General features: G+C 44.6%; 2 protein-coding genes across 3 annotated transcripts in view; one reads left to right on the top strand and one right to left on the bottom strand.

The window, feature by feature from the left end:
* LOC112259777 (tudor domain-containing protein 7B-like) overlaps window positions 1–13,746 on the top strand; it is a 40,435-nt gene extending 26,689 nt beyond the window's left edge. The window contains exons 9-19 of the mRNA XM_042328176.1: window positions 180–291; window positions 457–659; window positions 832–966; window positions 1,784–1,867; window positions 2,428–2,562; window positions 2,876–2,989; window positions 6,753–6,889; window positions 7,062–7,288; window positions 11,345–11,528; window positions 11,844–12,004; window positions 12,785–13,746. Coding sequence (XP_042184110.1) covers window positions 180–291; window positions 457–659; window positions 832–966; window positions 1,784–1,867; window positions 2,428–2,562; window positions 2,876–2,989; window positions 6,753–6,889; window positions 7,062–7,288; window positions 11,345–11,528; window positions 11,844–12,004; window positions 12,785–13,005 — 1,713 coding nt within the window. The 3' untranslated portion in view covers window positions 13,006–13,746. The remainder of the gene's footprint in view (window positions 1–179; window positions 292–456; window positions 660–831; window positions 967–1,783; window positions 1,868–2,427; window positions 2,563–2,875; window positions 2,990–6,752; window positions 6,890–7,061; window positions 7,289–11,344; window positions 11,529–11,843; window positions 12,005–12,784) is intronic.
* A 3,687-nt stretch (window positions 13,747–17,433) lies between these two features.
* On the bottom strand, window positions 17,434–26,106 carry LOC112259752 (calcium-binding protein 2-like). Of its 2 annotated transcripts, none has more exons than XM_024434379.2 (8): window positions 25,864–26,106; window positions 23,887–23,985; window positions 23,043–23,178; window positions 22,025–22,055; window positions 21,524–21,667; window positions 20,080–20,189; window positions 19,069–19,216; window positions 17,434–17,625 (listed from the first exon to the last, which is right to left on the bottom strand). In XM_024434379.2, the coding sequence occupies exons 1-8, from the start codon at window positions 25,989–25,991 to the stop codon at window positions 17,597–17,599; spliced, it is 825 nt and encodes a 274-aa protein (XP_024290147.1). In that variant the 5' UTR covers window positions 25,992–26,106; the 3' UTR covers window positions 17,434–17,596. The 2 variants fall into 2 exon arrangements, with proteins under 2 accessions (XP_024290147.1, XP_024290148.1); XM_024434380.2 differs by lacking the exon at window positions 25,864–26,106 and adding an exon at window positions 24,190–24,286 and having other exon boundaries at window positions 17,436–17,625.
* Between the last annotated feature and the right edge of the window lie 1,014 nt (window positions 26,107–27,120).

Here is a 27,120-nt window from a genome sequence, read left to right as displayed (position 1 = left end):
ATTGGTTGAAACTTCGAAATGAATAAAGATACAATGATTTCTATAACGTAGGGTATTTGTTATGGGTCTATGGTGCCATGTTAATGGTTGAAGGATAGGAGGAGGGTTTAGGGTTTGACATTTTAGAAAATGAATCACTTCTCCACTTTTTTTTTTCACTGTTTTCTGCGAATCTGTAGGTTTACTATGTGGATCACGGGTTTTCAGAAGTCATCAGCAAGGCCAAAGTGTTTGAGCTGCATGAGAAGTTTTTCAACCTGCCTTTCCAGGCCACCAAGTGTCAATTGGCTGGTGAGTTTTGATCACAATCTTAGACAGTTAATTATATATTTTTTTTTCATCACAAAGTTGCAGAAGGCTTGTTGATATTTATACAATAGTGATACAGTCAGATGTTTGGATTCAGTTTCTTCTTCTTAATGAAGTGTCTGTCTGTCCGTCTGTTTTCCTACCTAGGTCTGGAGCCTTTCTGCCAGGAGCCTGCTGTCCTGAAGAAGTTTGAGTCCATGACCAGCGGCAAGATCCTATTGGCTGAGATCCTAGAGAGAGGGCAGACCCCATTGGTGGTCCTGTATGACACGTCGCAGGATGATGATGTCAACATCAACGCTGCATGTATCAAAGCCCTGCAGGACAAGACTCTGGCCAGCCCCCTACAGGTGGGTAACTGTCATAGGAGGGGAGAGTGCCTGTACCACTGTCAGTGGGTCGAAGACGTTCTGGAGCGTCTTTCATCACCACTGTATTAATCCCTGTTTTTCAGTCCATATTATTTGAATCTGAGTGGAATGGGATCATGTCTAACCCATCCATGGTTCTCTCTCCCTGTAGGTGAACAGTGCCTATATGAACGTGGCTGTGAGAAGTGTGTGTTCAGACGGGACCTTCTACTGCCAGCTCCCGTCTCGAGGTCTGGCCAAACTCACTGAGATCCTGGAGAAGGCTGAGGCATACTTCCACTCACAGGTACCCGTGTGACTGTGTGTGTGACTGTGTGTGTGACTGTGTGTGTGACTGTGTGTGTGTGTGTGTGTGTGTGTGTGTGACTGTGTGTGTGTGTGTGTGTGTGTGTGTGTGTGTGTGTGTGTGTGTGTGTGTGTGTGTGTGTGTGTGTGTGTGACTGTGTGTGTGTGTGTGTGTGTGTGTGTGTGTGTGTGTGTGTGTGTGTGTGTGTGTGTGTGTGTGTGTGTGTGTGTGTGTGTGACTGTCTGTGTGTGTGTGCGCAAGCGCTTGTGTGTGCCTGTGTGTGTGAGAGCTTCTGTCTGTCGTCCTCTGAAGAGGCTGCTGAGAGCCAGACACAGTTGAGATTAAGGAACATAATCCGGGGTTAAGACACAGGCTATTTAGTTAATCTCATCACATGACACTGGAACTGACTGTCATTGACCCAGTGGCAACATAGTACCTACCGTAGTCCCCTACCGTAGTCCCCAGTTATCATTCACTAAGACAGTGTTCAGGTTTGTTCTGATGCACAAAATACAGACTCTCTCTCTCTCTAATATATATATACCAGGCTACATAATATTGTATATTAAGTGTATTCAGACCCCTTGACTTTTTTCACGTTGTTACTTTACAGCCTTATTCTAAAATTGGTTAAATTGTTGTTGTTTTTCCCCCTCATCAATCTACATATGATATATTAACTTTGACCTGAGGTGTTCTGCTTCAACAGTCTGAGTCAACGTAGATCTCATGTTTGTTTTTTCGCCGGTGTCTGTCTCACGTTGATGACATTATCCTGTCCTATACTGATAACATAATCTCTTCTGTCTGGCAGGAGACGTCAGAGTTCCTGGTGTCCAGACCGTTCTGTGGGAAAGGCTGTCTGGCGCGCTACAAAGGCAAATGGTCTCGCGTGGAGGTGAGATGGATTCTGTTGCCTACACAGTCAATAGTTTGGGGCAGGGATAGATACTGCATGTCCCAGCTACAGTTCTGCCTAAAGGTCATACCATCTAGCTTCAGTTTGACCCACAATGAAGAGGTGGAGCAGAAGGTGACTTACCTGGACAGAAGTTAACAAGCTCAATTCTACACCAAATATTGTAAAAAATGTATACAGATGGAGGATCTTAATTTGACCAGTATTGTCACGGCAAAATAATCCTGCAGCAACAGGATTTGAACGTTTAGTCCATAATGTTGCTTGGTCTGTCTGTGGTTAGCTGGCCAAAATGAAGCAACATGAAAAGTGCAATACTTGTAATATAACTGTGTGTTAGTGTGGGTTTTCAGTGAATATATATAAATCATCCAGCTCCTGCAGTGCAGAAGAATTCTCAGCTACATAAGAGTGATCAAATTAAGATCCCACATCTGTAGCACACAATGCTAGCACATCCTAGACAAGCAGGTCATAAGTTATGTTCTCACACTTTCCCTGTATTCTTTCACCCTCCCTCATTCCCGTTTCTCCTATAGATCACTAACCTCCATGGTAGTTGTGTGTTGGACATCCTCTTCATAGACCTGGGGGTGCAGGCCTCAGTGGAGGTGATTGAGCTGAGGGAAGTCCCACCTCCTTTCCTATGGGACCTGATTGCCATCCCACCACAGGTCAGAACATGGATGGAGAGATGGTGTCTGTGTGTGTGGGAGGGGGAGGGGGGTGTCTGTGTATAGGTAATGTAGTCTGACCTGCTAGGCGGTGAAGTGTTGTCTGGGTAAAGTAGTCTGACCTGGCGGTGAAGTGTTGTCTGGGTAATGTAGTCTGAAGTCTCTCTAGGCGGTGAAGTGTGTCTGGGTAAAAGTCTGAGTCTCCCTAGGCGGTGAAGTGTTGTCTGGGTAAAGTAGTCTGATGTGCCGTAGTCTCTCTAGGCGGTGAAGTGTTGTCTGGGTAATGTAGTCTGACGTGCCGTAGTCTCTCTAGGCGGTGAAGTGTTGTCTGGCTGACCTGACTGTGAGTGGTGTGGGCTCCTGGACTCCAGACGCTGTTCAGTGGTTCCGAGACGCCGTGCTCAACTCCACAGACTGCAGTGTGAAGGTAATGTATTACATCTCTTTTTTTTCAGTGTGATTGAGTTCTATGCCAAGTCTAGTCATCTGTTTTGTGAGTGTGTGATACATTCTCAGAATGGATATTGGAAGTTATCAACGCATACTATAGACTCTGACCATCGTAAACTTAAAGCGGAATTCTTCTTAACAGTGATAGATTTTATATTACTGTTTTATATCTTTACTGTTTTACAGAGCATTTGCACAGTTTTCAGACCCTTTGACTTTTTCCACATTTTGTTACATTGCAGCCTTATTCTAAAGTTGATGAAATAGTTGTTTTTCCTCTTCAATCTACTCACAATACCCCATAATGACATCACAATACCCCATAATGACATCACAATACCCCATAATGACATCACAATACCCCATAATGACATCACAATACCCCATAATGACATCACAATACCCCATAATGACATCACAATACCCCATAATGACAAAGCAAAAACAAGTTTTTAGACATTTTTGCACATTTATGAAACATTTAAAAAAATATATATATATTTACATAACTATTCAGACCCTTTACTTAGTACATTGTTGAAGCACCTTTGGCAGTGTCTTAGCCTCGAGTCTTCTTGGTTATGACTCTACAAGATTGGCACACCTTTATTTGGGGAGTTTCTTCCATTCGTCTTTGCAAATCCTATCAAGCTCTATCAGGTTGGATGGGGAGCGTCGCTGCACAGCTACAGTGCCTTGCGAAAGTATTCGGCCCCCTTGAACTTTGCGACCTTTTGCCACATTTCAGGCTTCAAACATAAAGATATAAAACTGTATTTTTTTGTGAAGAATCAACAACAAGTGGGACACAATCATGAAGTGGAACGACATTTATTGGATATTTCAAACTTTTTTAACAAATCAAAAACTGAAAAATTGGGCGTGCAAAATTATTCAGCCCCTTAAATTAATACTTTGTAGCGCCACCTTTTGCTGCGATTACAGCTGTAAGTCGCTTGGGGTATGTCTCTATCAGTTTTGCACATCGAGAGACTGAAATTTTTCCCATTCCTCCTTGCAAAACAGCTCGAGCTCAGTGAGGTTGGATGGAGAGCATTTGTGAACAGCAGTTTTCAGTTCTTTCCACAGATTCTCGATTGGATTCAGGTCTGGACTTTGACTTGGCCATTCTAACACCTGGATATGTTTATTTTTTAACCATTCCATTGTAGATTTTGCTTTATGTTTTGGATCATTGTCTTGTTGGAAGACAAATCTCCGTCCCAGTCTCAGGTCTTTTGCAGACTCCATCAGGTTTTCTTCCAGAATGGTCCTGTATTTGGCTCCATCCATCTTCCCATCAATTTTAACCATCTTCCCTGTCCCTGCTGAAGAAAAGCAGGCCCAAACCATGATGCTGCCACCACCATGTTTGACAGTGGGTATGGTGTGTTCAGGTGATGAGCTGTGTTGCTTTTACGCCAAACATAACGTTTTGCATTGTTGCCAAAAAGTTCAATTTTGGTTTCATCTGACCAGAGCACCTTCTTCCACATGTTTGGTGTGTCTCACAGGTGGCTTGTGGCAAACTTTAAACTACACTTTTTATGGATATCTTTAAGAAATGGCTTTCTTCTTGCCACTCTTCCATAAAGGCCAGATTTGTGCAATATACGACTGATTGTTGTCCTATGGACAGAGCCTCCCACCTCAGCTGTAGATCTCTGCAGTTCATCCAGAGTGATCATGGGCCTCTTGGCTGCATCTCTGATCAGTCTTCTCCTTGTATGAGCTGGAAGTTTAGAGGGACGGCCAGGTCTTGGTAGATTTGCAGTGGTCTGATACTTCTTCCATTTCAATATTATCGCTTGCACAGTGCTCCTTGGGATGTTTAAAGCTTGGGAAATCTTTTTGTATCCAAATCCGGCTTTAAACTTCTTCACAACAGTATCTCGGACCTGCCTGGTGTGTTCCTTGTTCTTCATGATGCTCTCTGCGCTTTTAACGGACCTCTGAGACTATCACAGTGCAGGTGCATTTATACGGAGACTTGATTACACAGAGGTGGATTGTATTTATCATCATTAGTCATTTAGGTCAACATTGGATCATTCAGAGATCCTCACTGAACTTCTGGAGAAAGTTTGCTGCACTGAAAGTAAAGGGGCTGAATAATTTTGCACGCCCAATTTTTCAGTTTTTGATTTGTTAAAAAAGTTTGAAATATCCAATAAATGTTGTTCCACTTCATGATTGTGCCCCACTTGTTGTTGATTCTTCACAAAAAAATACAGTTTAATATCTTTATGTTTGAAGCCTGAAATGTGGCAAAAGGTCGCAAAGTTCAAGGGGGCCGAATACTTTCGCAAGGCACTGTATTTTCAGGTGTCTCCAGAGATGTTCGATCGGGTTTGAGTCCGGGCTCTGGCTGAGTCACTCAAGGACATTCGGAGACTTGTCCCGAAGCCACTCCTGTGTTGTCTTTGCTGTGTGCTTAGGGTCGTTGTCCTGTTGGAAGGTGAACCTTTGCCCCAGTCTGAGGTCCTGAGCACTCTGAAGCAGGTTTTGATCAAGGATCTCTCTCTGCCAAGTTTCCTCCAGAAGTGACTCTTGGCATTCAGGGTACAGAATTCAATCTTGGTTTCATCAGACCAGAGAATCTTGTTTCTCATGGTCTGAGAGTACTTTAGGTACCTTTTGGCAAACTCCAAGCGGGCTGTCATGTGCCTTTTACTGAGGAATAGCTTCCGTCTGGCAGCTGTATCATAAAGGCCTGATTAGTGGAGTGCTGCAGAGATGGTTGTCCTTCTGGAAGGTTCTCCCATCACCACAGAGGAACTCTGTAGCTCTGTCAGAGTGACCATCGGGTTCTCAGTCGGAAGAGTCTTGGGGGTTCCAAACTTCTTCAATTTTAAAGATGAGGAGGCCACAGTGTTCTTGGGGACCTTCAAAGCTGCAGTAATGTTTTAGCACCCTTCCCCAGATCTGTGCCTCGACACAATCCTGTCTCGGAGCTCTACGGACAATTCCTTTAACCTCATGGCTTGGTTTTTGCTCTGACGTGAACTGTGGGACCTTATATAGACAGGTGTGTGCCTTTCCAAATCATGTCCAATCAATTGAATTTACCCCAGGTGGACTCCAATCAAGTTGTTGAAACATCTCATAGCAAAGGGTCTGATACTTATTTAAATAAGGTATTTCTGTTTTTTGTCATTGTGCGGTATTGTGTGTAGATTGCTGAATAACAAAATAAATATTTAATCCATTTTAGAATAGGGCTGTAACGTAAGAAAAATGTGTAAAAAATCAAGGGGTCTGAATACTTTCCGAATGCCCCGTATATTACTGTTTTATATCTTTGCATCTTTACTGTTTTATATCTTTGATTTTTGTCATTGTATCCTCTTAGTATGAATATACAATTTTGATATCTTTCGAGATTGAAAGTAGTGTTAGGTTTAAGCTCTTTGTGTATGGGAAGTGTAATTATTTAGTGGTAGACTGTAGGAATGTGTTTTCCCAATAACTCCAGGTGCTGTCTGATAAGAAGAACAGGAGAGCATGGATAAATCCTGGATGATGGAAACGTACTGAAGTACATCTTAGTGGAAGGGAGGGGGTGAGGGCTCAGGGTAGAAATGGATGCTCCACTGTATTGAATGTGTGCATTCAGCTGTTACATCTTTGCTGAGTAAACATTGGAAACGTCACTCTGTGATTGGGCTGTTTTGTATGACAAATATGTTTGTGTATTGAAATATTGGGCTTCTTATCCACTCCCCGACCTCTCTCCACAGATCGCCAAGCTGGATGAGACCAAGCGCAGTGTAGCCCATGTCTACCTGTTCCCCGACAAGAACTTCCAGGACCCCGCGAGGAGTCTCAACCGCCAAATGGCTGCCTCGGATCTCTTCAAACACAGAGGGGACCACTGGTAGGGCTGGGAGTCCATTTCAACAAGTCAGTTCCTGAATCCTACACAGTGTGGAATCTCCTGCCGTTGTGCGAACTCCCCTTTCTTGTGGGGTTGGGGTTAGGAAAAATACACTTTTGAGTGGCTCTTTGACAATTGACAATAGTATATATTTAATCTTCTCTTATCACAGCCCTTCCAAGACCTCCACTTGTACCTCCACTGCCACCCTCACCTCTACCCCCAAGACCTCCACAACCACCACCACACCCAGCTCCAACGGTACCAAGCCCCAGCTAAGACGTGCCCGCTTGGAACCAAGGCCGACAGGGGGTTCAAGCACCCCTCCGGGGACTCCCCCACCTCCCTCATCCACCACACCTATCAAGCTACCTCTGCTGCTGGAACTACCACCTGCAGGTCAGTACCATACAGTGCACTCAGAAAGTATTCAGATCCCTTGACTTTTTCCACAATTTGTTACGTTACAACCTTATTTTAAAATAGATTAAAAACGATTTATCAATTTACACACAATACCCCATAATGACAATGCGAATACTGTTTTTTGGCCTCATGGCCAAAATGAGCAGTTGGGGGAGAAGGGCCTTGGTCAGGAACCCGATGATCACCCTGATAGAGCTCCAGAGTTCATCTGTGGATATGGTAGAATCTTCCAGAAGGACAACCATCTCTGCAGCACTCCACCAATCAGGCCTTTATAGTAGAGTGGCCAGACGATTCCACTCTTTAGTAAAAGGCAGTCTGCTTGGAGTTTGCCAAAAGGCACCTAAAGACTCAGACCATGAGAAACAAGATTCTCTTGTCTGATGAAACCAAGATTGAAGTCTTTTTGGCCTGAATGCCAAGCCTCACGTCTGGAGGAAACCTGCACCATCTCTATGTTGAAGCATGGTGGTTTGCAGCATCACGCTGTGGGGATGTTTTTCAGCGTCAGGGACTGGGAGACTAGTCAGGATCGAGGAAAAGATTAATGGAGCAAAGTACAGAGAGATCCTTGATGAAAATGTGCTCTAGAGCGCTCACCTTCCAACAGGGTTCACCTTTCAACAGGACAACGACCCTAAGCACACAGCCAAGACAACACAGGAGTAGCTTTGAGACAAGTCTCTGAATGTCCTTGAGTAGCCCAGCCAGAGCTCGGACTTGAACCCGATCGCACATCTCTAGAGAGACCTTAAAATAGCTGTGCAACGACGTTCCCCATCTAACCTGACAGAGCTTGAGAGGATCTGCAGAGAGGAATGGGAGGGAAAAAAACAAATACAGATGTGCCAAGCTTGTAGCGTCATACCCAAGACTCGAGGCTGTAATCGTTTCCAAAGGTGCTTCAACAAAGTACTGAGTAAATCGAATCAAATTATATTTGTCACATGGCCGAATACAAAAGGTGTAGACCTTACCGTGAAATGCTTACTTACAAGCCCTTAACCAACAATGCAGTTCAAGAAATAGAGTTAAGAAAATATTTACTAAATTAACTAAAATAACACAATAAAATTACATAACAATGAGAAGGTTATACACAGGTGGTACCGGTACAGAGTAAATGTGCGGGGGTACAGGTTCGTCGAGGTAATTAGTCGAGGTGACTTTGCATAGATAACAGCGAGTAGCAGCAGTGTAAAAACAAAGGCAGGGAGGGTCAATGTAAATTGTCTGGGTGGCCATTTTATTAATTAATTGTTCAGCAGTCTTATGGCTTGGGGGTAGTAGCTGTTATAAGGAGCCTTTTGGATCTAGACTTGGTGCTCCGGTACCACTTGCCGTGCGTTTGCAGAGAGAACAGTCTATGACTTGGGTGACTGGAGTCTTTGACAATTTTTTGGGCTTTCCTCTGACACAGCCTATTATGTTGGTCCTGGATGGCAGGAAGCTTGGCCCCAGTGATGTACTGGGCCATACGCATTACCCTCTGTGGCGCCTTACGGTCGGATGCTGAGCCGTTGCTATACCAGGAGGTGATGCAACTGGTCAGGATGCTCTTGATTGTGCAGCTGTCGAACTTCTGAGGACCCATGCCAAGTCTTTTCAGTCTCCTAAGGGGGAATAGGCATTGTCGTGCCCTCTTCACGACTTTATTGGTGTGTTTGGACCATGATAGTTTGTTGCTGATGTGGACACCAAGGAACTTGAAGCTCTCAACCTGCTCCACTACAACCCAGTCGATGAGACTGGGGTTCTGTTTGGCTCGCTTTTTCCCATAGTCCACGATCAGCTCTTTGTCTTGCTCACATTGAGGGAGAGGTTATTGTCCTGGCACCACACTGCCAGGTCTCTGACCTCCTCCCTATAGGCTGTCTCATCGTTGTCGGTGATCAGGCCTAACACTCTTGTGTCGTCAGCAAACTTAATAATTGTGTTGGAGTCGTACTTGACCATGCAGTCATGAGTGAACAGGGAGTACAGGAGAGGACTGAGCATGCACCCCTGATGGGTCCCAGAGTGATGTGCTTTGTGGGCACTATTGTGTTGAACGCTGAGCTGTAGTCAATTAACAGCATTCTCACATAGGTGTTCTTTTTGTCCAGGTGGGAAAGGGCAGTGTGGAGTGGGATTGAGATTACGTCACCTGTGGATCTGTTGGGGCAGTATGCGAATTGGAGTGGGTCTAGGGTTTCCGGGATGATGGTGTTGATGTGAGCCATGACCAGCCTTTCAAAACACTTCATAGCTACTGACGTGAGTGCTTACGGGGCGGTAGTCATTTAGGCAGGTTACCTTCGGATTCACCACAGAGACTATGGTGGTCTGCTTAAAATATGTGGGTATTGCAGACTTGGCCAGGGAGAGGTTGAAAATGTCAGTGAAGACACTTGCCAGATGGTCCACGCGTGCTCTGAGTACATGCCCTGGTAATCTGTCTGGCTTTGCCTGTTTGATGGTTCGTCTGAGGGAATAGTGGGACTTCTTATAGAGCATCCGGATTAGTGTTACGCTCCTTGAAAGCGGCAGGATCTAGCCTTTATTTCGGTGCAGATGTTGCCTGTAATCCATTGCTTCTGGTTGAGATATGTACTTACGGTCACTGTAGGGATGAAGTCGCCAATGCACTTATTGATGAAGCCGGTGACTGAGGTGGTGTACTCCTCCTGGAGAGTAGCATCCGCGTCATCTTACCACTTCCGTATTGAGTGTGTCACTGGTAATTCCTGCTTTTAGTTTTTGCTTGTAAGCAGGAATCAGGAGGATAGAGTTATGGTCAGATTTGCCAAATGGATGGTGGGGGAGAGCTTTGTAAGTGTCTCTGTGTGTGGAGTAAAGGTGGTCTTGAATTTTTTTCCCTCTGGTTGCACATGTGACATGCTGGTAGAAATGAGGTAAAACAGATTTGTTTGTCTCTATTAAAGTCCCCGGCCACTAGGAGCGCCTCTTCTGGGTGAGCATTTTCTTGTTTGCTTCTGGCTTTATACAGCTTGTTGAGTGGGGTCTTAGTGCCAGCATCGGTCTGTGGTGGTAAATGGACGGCTACGAATAATATAGATATTGTGTTCTACAGCTTACAGCCGAGCAATACCTCGATACTTCTTTGATATTATACATTGTGCACCAGCAGTTATTGACAAATAGACACACACCCCGCCCCTCGTCTTACCAGATGTAGCTGCTCTGTCCTGCCGATACACGGAAAACCCAGCCAGCTCTATATTATCCGCGTCGTCGTTCAGCCACGACTCGGTGACACACAAAATATCAGTTTTTAATGTCCCGTTTGTAGGATAGTCTCGACCTTAGATCTTTGAGTTTGTTTTCCAGTGATTGCACGTTAGCCAATAGAACCGATGGTAGTGGTGATTTACTCACTCGCCTACAAATCCTAACAAGGCGTCCCGACATTCTCCCTCTGTATCTCCGCCTTTTCTTCACGTGGACTGTTCTCCGGAAAGCAGTATATCCTTCCTGTCCCACTCATTAAAGAAAAAATCTTTGTCCAGTTCGAGGTGAGTAATCGCTGTTCTGATGTCCAGAAGCTCCTTTCGGTCTTAAGAGACAGTAGCAGCAACTTAATGTATAAAATAAGTTACAAACAATGTGAGGGGTAACAAAGAAAATAGCACAGTTGGTTAGGAGCCCATAAAACGGCAGCCACCCCTCCGGCGCCATTATTATTATTATTATTATTACATAGTTCACTATGTAGGGAATATTTTAGAACAGACACCATGTCAGCACCTTTGAGAATTCCCTACTGTTCACATATACAGCGAGTTCCCAAATTATTGGCACCCTTGATAAAGATGAGCAAAAAAATTGGTTGCCTATAATTTGGGATCTGCCTGTATCTACAAATGCATTGTTTTATACTATATTTTAACATTTGATCAGTTACCTGACCAAGTTTTCCTGACCAAGATGCCCAATATTTAATCATGTTGCTAGGATGCCAAAGTCAATTCTAGTGTTCTATATGTAATTATATGGTCCAAACTCTCTCTAAATCTGTCTCTGCTGCAGGTCATAACATGGATATCTATGTGTCGGTGGCGTGTCATCCGGGCCACTTCGTAGTGCAACCTTGGAGAGATATGTACAAGCTGGTGGTTCTGATGGAAGAGATGATCCTGTACTATAATAAAACAGAGGAGAAGCCTCTCAAAGGGGAGAATAACCAGATATATGCTGCCAAAGTAGAGAACAAGTAAGTATTTTGGTAGTGGATGGGAGTGGGGGGTTAATGTTTTTGAGAGTGTGTTGGGCCACTGTAGCCCGGGCCCGGGAGTGTGTTGGGCCACTGTAGCCCGGGAGTGTGTTGGGCCACTGTAGCCCGGGAGTGTGTTGGGCCACTGTAGCCCAGGAGTGTGTATGAGGGATTTGGGTAGGTCTTCTAGTAAGATAGTCTGACTGCATTCATTAACAGTGTACTAAATTGGGCACCCAGGCTAAGGATGAACTTGAATTAACAAACCTCTTGATTGAATTAACTTGCTTAATTGACCTCTCTGTGCCCTCCCAGTTGGCACCGTGTGCTGGTGAAGGGGGTGTTAACCAATGGTCTGGTGTCGGTCTATGAACTGGACTATGGTAAACATGAGCTGGTCAGCGGCACACAGCTCCGCCCCCTCATACAGGAGTTCCGACTGCTACCATTCCAGGGCATCACCGCACAACTCGCAGGTAACTTAAGGAGAGTTGCCCCAGGCAACCATATAGCGTAGACTTCAAAATGCACCCAGACTGCAAAAGAATCAGAAACAAGTGGTTCTTCTGATCTGCACATTTTGGAAAAAGAGTTATGTCCCTTATATGGCTGTGTTGTTGTGAACAAATACCTCTGGAATGTGTCACATGGTCCTTGAGCTTGTTAATGTCTAGATAAGTCCATTAATTATGAACATACAGATTGTTTGAGTAGGGAGTCCTCTGGTGGCCAGGATAGCAAATGAACTGAGAAATGACTTCAGTGTTAATCATGAGTTTAGAGCAGGGGTGTCACATACGGGCCAGATCCGGAAGGGGGAACTGTTTTTGGTGGACGGAGGAACTCATTTAAATGGATTAAAACCACATTTAAACTGTGTAGAAAGGATAATGGACTTAATTTAAACCATTTTTATACCTCTCTAATTATCACTGAAATTAAACCTAGACTGTCAGGGAGCATAGAAAATTCCCAAAATGATTAATAGAGGACTATCTTTTTTGCTAATTATGACCGCGAGGAAATTTTAAGTGTGGCCCTCCGGACCTTGTTGAAGATCGAATTCTGCCCCTGGGACAAAATTAGTTTGACACCTCTGCTTTAAAAGATATATGTGATATAAATGTTTTACTTTACTTTTTTTCCCATTTCATGAAATTAAAATTTTTACTTGCCTATTTCTCATACATAATTCAGAGGATAGTTTTTTTCGTATGAAGCTTGTTGATTGGCTAACATTTCTTCTCCACCAATAGGAGTGAAGCTGAGGCAGTGGTCAGAGGAGGCTTCCATCTTGTTCCGGAACCATGTGGAGAAGAAGCCGCTGGTGGCCCAGCTGGAGGCCGTACAGGATGCGCATCACCCCTGGGACAGGAAGTTGACCGTCTTCCTGGTTGACACCTCGCAGGAGGAGAGGGACATCTGGGTTCACAACATCATGGCCGAGTTCGCTGACGAACTCACCAAAGAAGTGTAGTTAGATCAACCCTGTGCACAACAGTGCATCTAGAGTGCTGGTTATGGCAGGAACAACTAGGTAGGTCTATTCAAAACAAATGTAAAAAAATACATTTTTTAAAATTATAATAAAGTATAAACATTTGTTTTGGATATCTAAGTGTAGTTGGATGCTGGACTTTTCTACGGATGTTGCTATGAGAAACCAGAACTGTTGCCGTTACAATGGGAGACAGTTGGAAGGAGAGGAGACTTGGACTTGTTTTGCTTGAGAGTGGGGGGGGGCACAGTGAAACACACTCGCTCACAGTATGGGATGGCATTCTGATCAAAAGCTCAATAATATCACCATCGTGCCGACTTCCCTAAAAGCTTTGCCACACAGAGGAGTTGTCATAGTCTGTTGAATGTCTAGCCGTGATATGGGATGGGTTTCCTGACGCCTTCGCTCATATTGTACTTTTGTTTTCTTGACTCAATAAATATGTATGTTATACATAAGCTGCATTAACAATCAACGCACACAAAGTGCATTCAAACTATTCAGACCCCTGGACCTTTTCCACATTTTGTTACATTACAACCTTATTCTAAAATGGATTAAATATATATTTTTTTCTCAGCAATTTTCACACAATACCCGAGAATGCCAAAGCGAAAACAGCTTTTTATAAATGTTTGCTAATTTATTAAAAATAAAAAAACGAAATGCCTTATTTCCATCTCTGCAGCACTCAACCAATCAGGCCTTTATGGTAGGGTGGCCAGACGGAAGGCACTCCTCAGTAAAAGGCACATGACAGCCCACTTGGAGTTTGCCAAAAGGCACCTAAAGGACTCTCACACTATGAGAAACAAGATTCTCTGGTCGGATGAAACCAAGATTGAACTCTTTTTGGCCTGAATGGCAAGCATCACGTCTGGAGGAAACCTGGCACCATCCCTACGGTGAACCGTGGCAGCATCATGCTGTGGGGATGTTTTTCAGCAGCAGGGACTGAGAATCTAGTCAGGGTTGAGGGAAAGATGAACGGAGCAAAGTACAGAGAGATCCTTGATGACAATGACCCTAAGCACACAACCAAGACAAAGCAGGAGTGGCTTTGGGACAAGTCTCTGAATGTCCTTGAGTAGCCCAGCCAGAACCCGGACTTAAACCCGATCGAACATCTCTGGAGAGATCTGAAAATAGCTGTGCAGCGATGCTCCCCATCCAACCTGACCGAGCTTGAGAGGAATGGGAAAAACTCCCCATACAGGTGTGTCAAGCTTGTAGTGTCGTACGTACCCAAGAAGACTTGAGGCTGTAATCACTGCTGACAGTGCTTCAACAAAGTACTGAGTAAACAGTCTGAATACTTATGTAAATGTGATATTTCAGTTTTGTATTTTTTATAAATGTGCAAACATTTCTAAACCTGTTTTTGCTTTACAGATAATATATAATGACAGACTGATAAGGGGGAAAAACTAAGGCTGTAGCGTAACAAAATGTGTAAAAAGTCAAGGTGTCTGATTACTTTCCGAATGCACTGTAACTCAACTTATCAAAGACTGTTGTTAATTAAGACAGTTACAGTATGAAGGCCTTTACCAAGACCTGTACACTTCAGTCTGACGTCATGAGGGTTTACAAAACATACTTAAAGGGATAGTTCAGCCAATCTTTTGGTCCATAGACTGCTTTGAAGGTAAAATCGCTGAACTGTCTCTCTAAAAATATATTGCCTCTAGTCAGTTGATGATGCAAAGAAGCCATTGTTATTTCTATTTCCCGCTCATGTGACTTAGATCGGTTGGGGGAAAAATAAAAGTGGGTTTTCATTTATTTATTTTTCAAGTGTTGAATTTGTGCCAGACGACAAGACTTTCTGCAGATATCCTTAGGGGCCAAGGTTTTTTTCTGGCCATGTGAACTGAGAAAAACTCTAGTTTGTTACAATATTAGGCTAGTACTGCATGATATGTTGGAAATATTGCTGAATTGTTGAATTACCGTTGGGAGTGATGGTTTGGCTGGAGTTTAGCTGAGAACAGAATATCTACTTGGCGTTAAGGGGTAATTCAGCCATTTTTACATATTTAGATATTTTTTTCCTAACTTTGAAATCAGTCTACAGACAAGGAATGACTAATCCACACTTTGGTTTTGTTAAAATACACAGCTTTTCATGGGGAGGAGACAAAAATATGTAAAATCGCTGAACTATTCCTTTAAGGGTATTGGTTTAAATTTTCGTTGACATTTAGACTTGAGGTTGACTGCATACAATATGTAAAACGTTTTAGAAATAATGTTAAATGGTCAACTTTGCCAAGTTGTTTGCAGAAGTTAAGTTCATACCGAGACAGAAAGAAAATTTTAACTTTTTGTTGTTGTCTGTAGTTGTCACTCATAATGAAATTCAAATTCTTTATTAAAATAGCAATATGGTAACTTATCTACATGTCATATCACATCAGTGTCAATAAATAGATAAATAACCCAAATACATTAAAGTTCATACTCTTTCCCAACGTGCACACCTTCATGTCTTTTCTCAGGGACTGGGTATAGAGGAGAGAACAGGAGAGGTTGGGAGGAACAGAGGATGGGGAACAGGAGAGGTTGGGAGGAACAGAGGATGGGGAACAGGAGAGGTTGGGAGGAACAGAGGATGGGGAACAGGAGAGGTTGGGAGGAACAAAGGATGGGGAGCAGGAGAGGTTGGGAGGAACAGAGGATGGGGAACAGGAGAGGATGGGGAGCAGGAGAGGTTGGGAGGAACAGAGGATGGGGAGCAGGAGAGGTTGGGAGGAACAGAGGATGGGGAGCAGGAGAGGTTGTGAGGAACAGAGGATGGGGGCAGGAGAGGTTGGGAGGAACAGAGGATGGGGAGCAGGAGAGGTTGGGAGGAACAGAGGATGGGGAACAGGAGAGGTTGGGAGGAACAGAGGATGGGGGCAGGAGATGTTGGGAGGAACAGAGGATGGGGAACAGGAGAGGGGAGGAACAGAGGATGGGGAACAGGAGAGGATGGGGAGCAGGAGAGGTTGGGAGGAACAGAGGATGGGGAGCAGGAGAGGTTGGGAGGAACAGAGGATGGGGAGCAGGAGAGGTTGTGAGGAACAGAGGATGGGGGCAGGAGAGGTTGGGAGGAACAGAGGATGGGGAGCAGGAGAGGTTGGGAGGAACAGAGGATGGGGAACAGGAGAGGTTGGGAGGAACAGAGGATGGGGGCAGGAGAGGTTGGGAGGAACAGAGGATGGGGAGCAGGAGTGGTGAGAAGAGAAGAGAGGATGGGGAGGAGTATATCTCATTCTTAGATCTGATATACACATTACGTCATTAGGCATGGATATGATCTTGTCTTATTTTAAAAGGCCAATCGATCATTAGAAAACCCTTTTGCAATTATGTTGGCACAGCTGAAAACTGCTGTTCTGGTTAAAGAAGCAATAAAACTGGCCTTCTTTAAACTAGTTGAGTATCTGGAGCATTAGCATTTGTGGGTTTGATTACAGGATCAAAATGGCCAGAAACAAATAACTTTATTTTGAAACTCGCCATGGTGCACAACTGAGCATGAGGACAAGTACATTAGTGTCTAGGTTGAGAAACAGACACCTCAAGTCCTCAACTGGCAGCTTCATTAAATAGTACCCGTAAAACACCAGTCTCAGTTCCTCAGTCCAGTGTCTGTGTTCTTTTGCCCATCTTAATCTTTTCTTTTTATTGGCCAGTCTGGATATGGCTTTTTCTTTGCAACTCTGCCTAGAAGGCCAGCATCCCGGAGTCGCCTCTTCACTGTTGATGTTGAGACTGGTGTTTTGTGGGTACTATTTAATGAAGCTGCCAGTTGAGGACTTGGGAGGGATCTGTTTCTCAAATTAGACACTCTAATGTATTTGTCCTCTTGCTCAGTTGTGCACCGGGGCCTCCCACTCCTCTTTCTATTCTGGTTAGAGTCAGTTTGTGCTGTTCTGTGAAGGGAGTAGTCCACAGCGTTGTACGAGATCTTCAGTTTCTTGGAAATTTCTCGCATGTAATGGCATTAATTTCTCAGAACAAGAATAGACTGACGAGTTTCAGATGAAAGTTATTGTTTCTGGCGATTCTGTGCCTGTAATTGAATCCACAAATGCTGATGCTCCAGATACTCAACTAGTTTAAAGAAGGCCAATTGTATTGCTTCTTTAATCAGAACAACAGTTTTCAGCTGTGCTAACATGATTGCAAAAGGTTTTTCTAATGATCAATTAGCCTTTTAAAATGACAAACTTGGATTAGCTAACACAACATGCCATTGGAACACAGGAGTGATGGTTGCGGACAGTGGGCCTTTGTACGTCTATGTAGATATTCCATTAAAAATCTGCCGTTTCCAACTACAATAGTCATTTACAACATCAACAATGTCTACACTCTATTTCTGATCAATTTCATGTTATTTTAATGGACAAAAAAAATGCTTTTCTTTCAAAAACAAGTACATTTCTAAGTGACCCCAAACTTTTAAACGGTAGTACATGTGTAGTAGTACACACAGATGCACACATGCAATGTTATCTCGTCTTAGTCTAACAAGATTCATTAAAACGATATAGCGTCCTCTCAGGTCTTCCAGCGCTTATCGAATGGACAGAATCATGACGAACTCTGGGAGGCAAGAGAGGGGAAATTAGAAAGGCCACAACATGTTTGGCCACCACTGAGAATGTTGTGTGTGTGTACCAGTCAAAGGTTTGGACACACCTACTCATTCCAGGAATTTTCTTTATTTTTACTATTTTATACATTCTGGAATAATAGTGAAGACATCAAAACTAGGAAATAACACACATCGAATCATGTAGTAACCAAAAAAAAGTATTAAACAAATCAACATATTTTTGAGATTAGTAGCCACCCTTCACCTTGATGACAGCTTTGCACACACTTGGCATTCTCTCAACCAGCTTCATGGGGTTGTCACCTGGAATGTACTTCAATTAACAGGTGTGCCTTCTTAAAAGTTCATTTGTGGAATTTCTTTCCTTCTTAATGTGTTTGAGCCAATCAGCTGTGTTGTGACAAGGTAGGGGGTGGTATACAGAAGTTAGCCCTGTTTGGTAAAAGTCCACATTATGGCAAGAACAGCTCAAATAAGCAAAGAGAAATGACTGACCTTCATGTCTCCATCATTACTTTAAGACATGAAGGTCAGGCAATCTAGACAATTTCTTCAAGTGCAGTCGTAAAAACCATCAAGCTCTATGATGAAACTGGCTCTCATGAGGAACACCACAGGAAAGGAAGACCCAGACTTACCTCTGCTGCAAAGGATAAGTTCATTAGAGTTACCAGCCCCAGAAATTGCAGCCCAAATAAATGCTTCACAGAGTTCAAGTAACAGACACATTTCAACAACAACTGTTCAGAGGAGACTGTGTGAATCAGATCTTCATGGTTGAATGGGGGTGCTTTGCTGGTGACCCTGTCTGTGATGTATTTACATTTCAAGGCACACTTAACCAACATGGCTACCGCAGCATTCTGCAGCTATATCCCATCCGGTTTGCGCTTTGTGGGACTATCATTTGTTTTTCAACAGGACAATGACGCAACATACCTCCATGCTGTGTAAGGGCTATTTGACCAAGAAGGAGAGTGATGGAGTGCTGAATCAGATGACCTGGCCTCCACAATCACTCGGCCTCAACCCAAATGAGATGGTTTGGGATGAGTTGGACCGCAGAGTGAAGCAAAAGCAGCCAACGAGTGCTCAGCAGACTGTTGGAAAAGCATCCCAGGTGAAGCTGGTTGAGAGAATGCCAAGAGTGACATTCAAGGCAAAGGGTGGCTACTTTGAAGAATCTAAAATCTAAAATATATTTGGATTTATTTAACACTTTTTTGGTTACTACATGATTCCATATTTTTGATGTCTTCACTATTATTCTACAATGTAGAAAATAGTAAAAATAAAGAAAAACCCTTGAATGAGTAGGTGTATCCAAACTTTTGACTGGAACTGTAAGTGATCGTACTTTTGTGTGTGTATCCTGAATGTTTTTTGAGTATTTCCTCCACGTCTGTGTGTGTGCACAATTATCTCCTCACCATCAAAGTCGACGCTTCCATCTCCATTGATGTCAATCTCCTTGAGGATATCTTCCAGCTCTCCTTTCTTCAGTTTCTCCCCCAGAAAACACTTCACCGCTTCCTTCATCTCATCCTGACTGATTTTCCCATCACAGTCTTGGTCAAACTGAGAGGAGAAGTGAGGAGGGGAGAGGGGTGAGGTGAGGAGGGGTGAGAGGAGAGGCAAGGAGGGGTGAGAGGAGGAGTGAGGAGGAATGAGGAGAAGTGAGGGGAGAGGTGAGGAGGGGTGAGAGGAGGAGTGAGGAGAAGTGAGGGGAGAGGTGAGGAGGGGTGAGAGGAGGAATGAGGAGAAGTGAGGGGAGAGGTGAGGAGGGGTGAGAGGAGGAGTGAGGAGGAATGAGGAGAAGTGAGGGGAGAGGTGAGGAGGGGTGAGAGGAGGAGTGAGGAGGAGTGAGGAGGAATGAGGAGAAGTGAGGGGAGAGGTGAGGAGGGGTGAGAGGAGGAGTGAGGAGGAATGAGGAGAAGTGAGGGGAGAGGTGAGGAGGGGTGAGAGGAGGAGTGAGGAGGAGTGAGGAGGCAGAGTGAGGGGAGGGTGAGGAGGGGTGAGAGGAGGAGTGAGGAATGAGAAAGTGAGGGGAGAGGTGAGGAGGGGTGAGAGGAGAGGCAAGGAGGGGTGAGAGGAGGAGTGAGGAGGAATGAGGAGAAGTGAGGGGAGAGGTGAGGAGGGGTGAGAGGAGGAATGAGGAGAAGTGAGGGGAGAGGTGAGGAGGGGTGAGAGGAGGAGTGAGGAGGAGTGAGGAGGAATGAGGAGAAGTGAGGGGAGAGGTGAAGAGAGGATGTTGAGGACGAGAGGATGGGGGTGAGTAAGTAAACAGGTGAGTTAATATTGGTTGAGGGATGAATCTGAATTTGAGGAAGAGTAGGTCAGCTCAATCATGCACCGATGTAAACGCTGGAGGATGAACGTTTGACTTATAATGCCTGTGTTTTTATTTGTAGTTTCCTTTGGTTCCAATCTCAATCTCTTACCTGAGAGAAGGCTGATCTGAGCTCCTTCAGCCCCAGCATGTCAACAGTCTCCCCCATTATCCTGGGACCCATTAGCTCACAGAAGTCATCAAAGTCCATCAGACCACCCACTGCAGAGAAACATACCAATCAACAATCAGGACACAGATAGGGACTGGACCAACACACCAATCAACAGTCATGTCAGTCATGTCAGTCATGTCACTACATTGACATGAGTCTGTATCTGTTCTCCTCTCTGTCTTTCTCTCTGTCTTTCTCCATCTCTCTTTCTCCCTCTTCAGCAGTCATATCACACAATCCTCATCTTGATCTCCAGCAGAACTATAACGGGTCTGTAACAGGTCTATAACAGGTTATAAAACGTCTATAACAGGTTATAACAGGTCTGTAACAGGTCTATAACAGGTTATAACAGGTCTGTTACATGTTATAACAGGTCTGTAACAGATTTATAACAGGTCTATAACAGGTTTTGACAGGTCTGTAACATGTTATAACAGTACTGTAACAGATTATAGCAGGTCTGTAACAGGTCTATAACAGGTTTTGACAGGTCTGTATGTAACAGGTTAAAACAGGTCTGTAACAGGTTAAAACAGGTCTGTAACAGGTCTATAACAGGTCTGTAACTGGTCTGTAACAGGTTATAACAGGTCTGTATGTAACAGGTTAAAACAGGTCTGTAACAGGTTAAAACAGGTCTGTAACAGGTTAAAACAGGTCTGTAACAGGTCTATAACAGGTCTGTAACTGGTCTGTAACAGGTTATAACAGGTCTGTATGTAACAGGTTAAAACAGGTCTGTAACAGGTTAAAACAGGTCTGTAACAGGTTAAAACAGGTCTGTAACAGGTCTATAACAGGTCTGTAACGGGTCTATAACAGGTCTGTAACAGGTTAAAACAGGTTTGTAACAGGTTAAAACAGGTCTATAACAGGTCTGTAACGGGTCTGTAATGGGTCTATAACAGGTCTGTAACAGGTTACAACAGATCTGTAACAGGTCTGTAACAGGTTATAACAGGTCTATAAAAGGTTATAGCAGGTCTGTAACAGGTTACAACAGATCTGTAACAGGTTATAACAGGTTAAAACAGGTCTATAAAAGGTTATAGCAGGTCTGTAACAGGTTATAACAGGTCTATAAAAGGTTATAGCAGGTCTGTAACAGGTTACAACAGATCTGTAACAGGTTATAACAGGTCTATAACAGATCTGTAACAGGTCTGTAACAGGTTATAACAGGTCTATAAAAGGTTATAGCAGGTCTGTAACAGGTTACAACAGATCTGTAACAGGTCTGTAACAGGTTATAACAGGTCTATAACAGGTTATAGTAGGTCTGTAACAGGTTTGTAACAGGTTATAACAGGTCTGTAACAGGTTATAACAGGTCTGTAACAGGTCCATAACAGCTATATAACAGTTATAAGACACTCACTCCTCATCTTAATCTGTTGTACTATTTCCAGAAGCTCCATCTCAGTGGGCATATAGCCCATGGTCCTCATGCACTCTGCCACGTCCTTGTAGTTCAGGTAGCCGTCGCAGTCGTAGTCAAACTCCTTGAAGGCAAAGTCCAGCTCTGCTCCAAATGTCAAATGTTAGAGGTCAGAAGGTGATGATGACACCATGGAAGTCGAATTACTAGAAAGAACATTCCCATTTAAGTCAACATTCTGTGATGGCTGGGCTGACGGCCATATTGATTCTACCCCTGACAGTACTGTCAAAGTTCTGTGGTCTGAGGGGTGTTTTGTCCATTCTAGTCATGCTATTTCTATGGATGACTCAAAGCTACCCCCAATTTACAAATATAATGTCTGGCTGAATCCTAACTTGAGTAATACGAGCTCAATGTATTGAGTGGTGCTACTGGTCAACGTACTTAAAATAAAGCATTCTACTGTATATGCAACATCACTGTGCTAAGAAGACTCACCATCCAACTCAGCTTGAGCCAACTCTCTCTCCTAAAGGAAGACAGCAGGGGAGAGGTGTTTTAGAGAGGGAGAAACAACACTGTCTGACAATACTTCAACCAGGCTTACATTTTGTGTAATATTATAGCGCATGACTTGCAGAAGATCCTACTACAATGTGGATAGGGGCAACCTTGAAGACGATGGGACAAAAACAGATGCTTATGGCTGGAAGTTTAGGACAGGAAATGTTAGATTTAGACTGTTGTGTAAGAGGAGATCATTCTGGTACTGTAGTGAGGTAAATTAGTGAGGGATTGGGGACAGGTACAGTTAAGGACGTTTCCTTCTCATGGTGGATTAAATCATTAAGAGTTCCATCCTGTTTCTCTGGGAAAACATTCAACCTGTTGTGTTGATACGCACAGCCGACATGCTCACACTGCATGCTCACACTGCATGCTCACACTGCATGCTCACACTGCATGCTCAATACGATCTAGTTTTAAGTTCTGATTTTAATTCTTCTTTCCTTAATCGATGTCCCCGGGTTAAGTTTCACAATGTCAAGAAACATTTCAAAGTAAGACAACAGCAATTGTTCATAAAACATGCACACATCAATTGGTCTAAACATTATTAAAATAACCGTATACCTTTCCCCTTTTGTTCGATGCTCTTCCAGCATCTTCTAGCCTTAATCCTAATGAGTGGTGAGAGGATAACTACTCTGTGTGTGTAACTTAGAGGATCATTACTACCCCCCGCCACACACACACACACACACACACACACGAACACACAGTCATACACACAGGAAGGCACGGATGTAGCATGCTGGCAGATAAGCAGGCACGCACTCACATACATCGGCATGCAAAGATCAGAAGCTCAGCTAAAATAGCAGCTTCCCTGACTTTTCACTCCCCACCAAACACCAGCCTGCTGTTAGCCTAGCATGTCGCTCACTAAGTGGTGTGGGGTTATAGGTCAGGATTATGGGTTAGTGGTCAAAGGGTAAAGTAGCTGTGTGTATACCGCTCCAAACACGCTGCAGAGCAGGGTGGTGTGTATCTTCTCCATGTCCTGTCTCTTCTGCTCTTTCTTAGACACCTTCTTGGGAGCCGACTCCGAACCCGAGGCTGAGGACTTCTGGGAGGATTTACCACCTTTGCTAGGAGCCAAGAGAACACAGGGGTTCATATTAGAGACATTGACAAGCGCTATCTTACCGGCTCAGTGGCCTTGTGGTTAGAGTGTCCGACCCTGAGATTGGAAGGTTGGGAGTAACACTAAAAGACTGTAAAAATGGGAGACAATGCGTCTCTGCTTGGCACTCAGCATTAAGCGGATAGATTGGGGGTAATGCTCTGCGATAGACTAGCGTCATGTCCACTCCAGGTGGTGTACTTGTTCATCAAGCTGCCTCACGTTACAGAAACAGGAGATGGCCGTTCTATGAGCCATTCTTGCTCACACATGCCAATGCTGGTGCAAGGATACTTACATACCATCTTACCACCTTGACTTAACATAATCACCATGGGGTGAATGCATAGAAATAAGGTCATCACTCAATGGCCCCGCGTACACATTCAAGTTTTACAGCTGAAGTGAAATGCATTTGGTACAAGAGTTGTGATAAAAACAGAGATATTTTCTGCAACAACAAAACAAAACAAAAAACGATCCAGGTATTGTGTTGAAGACACCAAATGAATTGAAATGATTTTGGGCCAAAGACATCAGGTGCATCACAACCGCTTTGTCAGCCGCAGGCAACATATCAGTGTGGTTCCAATGTCTCTCAATAACTTTATTGTTGACCAACATTCCCACTGTCGTTCCCTGCTGTGAATTCTCCTGTCTCAGATGATCTTACCTGTCTGTAGAGGCTGCAGACGTTGCCGAGGTTACAGAGGCTGCAGACGTTGCCGAGGTTACAGAGGCTGCAGACGTGGTGGATGGGGTCTTCGACATACTGGAGAAAAATGTGGAAAGTTACTCAGTTGTCACACACTCACAAAAAAAAAAAGATTTCTATTCAAGTCTAGCCAATCACACTGAGGGAAAAGAGGTGTCACCTACTTTAAGGATACACAGTCAACGAGTAGGTCATCAACCAATCTCACCTTCTATTTTGTGCAAAGAGTTCAAACTGATAATTGATCTGCGTTGTCCTTACCTTCAGCTGTCCGGTACAAAACCAAAAACTAAAGAAAGAAATAGGAGATGCAGTCTTTCTCCTTCAGTAATGTGAATGACAGGATTGGGTCCTCTTGCTCTCCTCTCCTTCATCCCTCCCTCCTTCCTTCCTTCCCTCCCTCCCTCCCTCCGTCCATCCGTCAAAGAGTATTATCATGTGATTACCTGGCTAAATGTGTCTAGGTCAGATAACCAAACAACACGCGTGACAGAGTGTGATTGACTGTGGCTCTGTCATACACACACTCACGCACACATTGTCACAAGGTGTGTGTGTGTGTGTGCGTGCGTGTGAGTGTGAGTGTGCGCGTGTGACGGATACAACTCATTTATTTAGTGAAGCAGTGCACATTTTCAAAGGCACAAAGATGAATGATGTTTAATTGAAATTGTATTTCAATTCATCAAATGCAGAGCAAATTAATTGATGAATAAAAAGGTAAGATAGGATTCACATGAATAGGCTGTGTGGTAACCTTTAATCTGACAGTCCTCTTTCAGTTGGTGTTTACCTAGTGTAGATGCAGGGTTGGGGTCAATTCCTTTTCAATTCAGTCAATACAGGAAATAAACTGAAATTCCGACATCAATTCTAAATTTACCTCATTGCCTTCTATGAGAAAAAAATTGGAAACAGAATTGGAATTTCAGTTTGTTCCTGAATTGACTGACTTGAAATGGAATTGACCCCAACCCTGCATAGACAATATTTATGCTTAAGTATATACCAAGTCAAAAGCAAACTGCAAAACACACCAGAACCAAAAAAGGGCAGCTGACACAGGGCACACTGGTAGCCCTGAGCCCTCAGAGCCCTGGCAGCCCTCAGAGCCCTGGTAGCCCTCAGAGCCCTGGTAGCCCTCAGAGCCCTGGTAGCCCTCGGAGAGCCCTGGTAGCCCTCAGAGCCCCCTGGTAGCCCTCAGAGCCCTGGTAGCCCTCAGAGCCCTCCCTCAGAGCCCTGGTAGCCCTCAGAGCCCTGGTAGCCCTCGGAGCCCTCTGGTAGCCGAGCCCTGGTAGCCCTCAGAGCCCTGGTAGCCCTCAGAGCCCTGGTAGCCCTCAGAGCCCTGGTAGCCCTCAGAGCCCTGGTAGCCCTCAGAGCCCTGGTAGCCCTCAGAGCCCTGGTAGCCCTCAGCCCTGGTAGCCCTCAGAGCCCTGGTAGCCCTCAGAGCCCTGGTAGCCCTCAGAGCCCTGGTAGCCCTCAGAGCCCTGGTAGCCCTGGTAGCCCTCAGAGCCCTGGTAGCCCTCAGAGCCCTGGTAGCCCTCAGAGTCCTGGTAGCCCTCAGAGCCCTGGTAGCCCTCAGAGCCCTGGTAGCCCTCAGAGCCCTGGTAGCCCTCAGAGCCCTGGTAGCCCTCAGAGCCCTGGTAGCCCTCAGAGTCCTGGTAGCCCTCAGAGCCCTGGTAGCCCTCAGAGCCCTGGTAGCCCTGGGTAGCCCTCAGAGCCCTGGTAGCCCTGGTAGCCCTCAGAGCCCTGGTAGCCCTGGTAGCCCTCAGAGCCCTGAGCCCTGGTAGCCCTGGTAGCCCTCAGAGCCCTGGTAGCCCTGGTAGCCCTCAGAGCCCTCATTGGAGACCTTCAATACAATACAACTTTATTGTCCATATGTTACAGTAAAGAACAGAGATTTGTCATGTGCTTATATTCACAAAACACACAGACCTGGCAGACGAAGTGGGCCTGGAGGTGGTCAGTGTACCCGCCTCGCCTCGATCCCAGTTTGGCCTCAAGGTCATAGGGGACAGGGTTGAGACGACGGGCCCTATCAGCCTCCTGGTCCCACTGGTCATTGTGGACTGGGCTGGGTGAGGATGGCGATGGCTCCTCAGATACCAATGGAGGAGGAGGAGACGGATTCAGTCTGATCATGTGACTGTAGAGGCGGTTACAGCCTGTGCTGTACGTCCAGCTGACCAGGAGGTGGGGCTGGTGGGCAGCAAGGCTGGGGAGGGGCAGCCAACACAAGCCACACTGGTAAGCCTGGGAGCCCTGGTCGTCTGGTGCCTCAGTGAGGTCCTGCAGGATGGACACGCGGTGGAGGAAGAGCATGGAGGTGGTCGGGACACTGGAGGTGCCGCCCAGGTTCACCTCAGGGTCGTTGGGTACGGAGTAGAGGCATTGGGCCCCGTCGGACTCCTGGTCATGCTCCTGGATACTAAATACCTGTGGAGGGAAGACAGGCAGAAGTAAAGCCTTAGTCCCAAATAGCACCCTATTCTCTACATAGTGCACTACTTTTGATTAGAGAAATGGCACCCTATTCCCTACATAGTGCACTACTTTTGATTAGAGAAATGGCACCCTATTCCCTACATAGTGCACTACTTTTGATTAGAGAAATGGCACCCTATTCCCTACATAGTGCACTACTTTTGATTAGAGAAATGGCACCCTATTCCCTATGTAGTGCACTACTTTTGATCAGGGTCCATAGGGAATTGGGACCTATGCAAAATTAGGCTTGTAAATTAGATGGAAACGTTTGGATGTCATTGTAACTCAGACACATCTTCTTATTAAAATAAATGTTTCAGTTCTGAAATGATTTCATTGTCTTTGGGTGATAAATGCATTCCAGTGTAATATTTGGATCGGTTTCCCGGGAAATAACGTGAAATTCGGACACTTAATAGAATGCCATTATCAAGGAACCCTAACATCATAATTGATATCTATCATGTATTCGATTTTGACAGAAGCTTATTTCCCGGGAAAACAGAACCTAAGGTTAGATATTTTCACCAAAGAAACGTGCTTTCGAATGTCATTTTAAAAACGTATGTTTAAGTGTTTTTTTTAAGTGTGTGACGTTGAATAAATATTATTCAATAGCTTTATTGTTTGCTTGACTAATCTAGGTTCAAACACCTTTTAGGTGTTTCATAGTGCAAAACGGGTTTGGAACCAGGTGTATTTATT

This window comes from Oncorhynchus tshawytscha, linkage group LG10 (assembly GCF_018296145.1).
Source record: "Oncorhynchus tshawytscha isolate Ot180627B linkage group LG10, Otsh_v2.0, whole genome shotgun sequence".
In the NCBI taxonomy this organism is placed as follows: Eukaryota; Metazoa; Chordata; class Actinopteri; order Salmoniformes; family Salmonidae; genus Oncorhynchus; species Oncorhynchus tshawytscha.
Note: the sequence above shows the minus strand (reverse complement) of the source record. Positions and strands in the feature narration are given on the sequence as shown.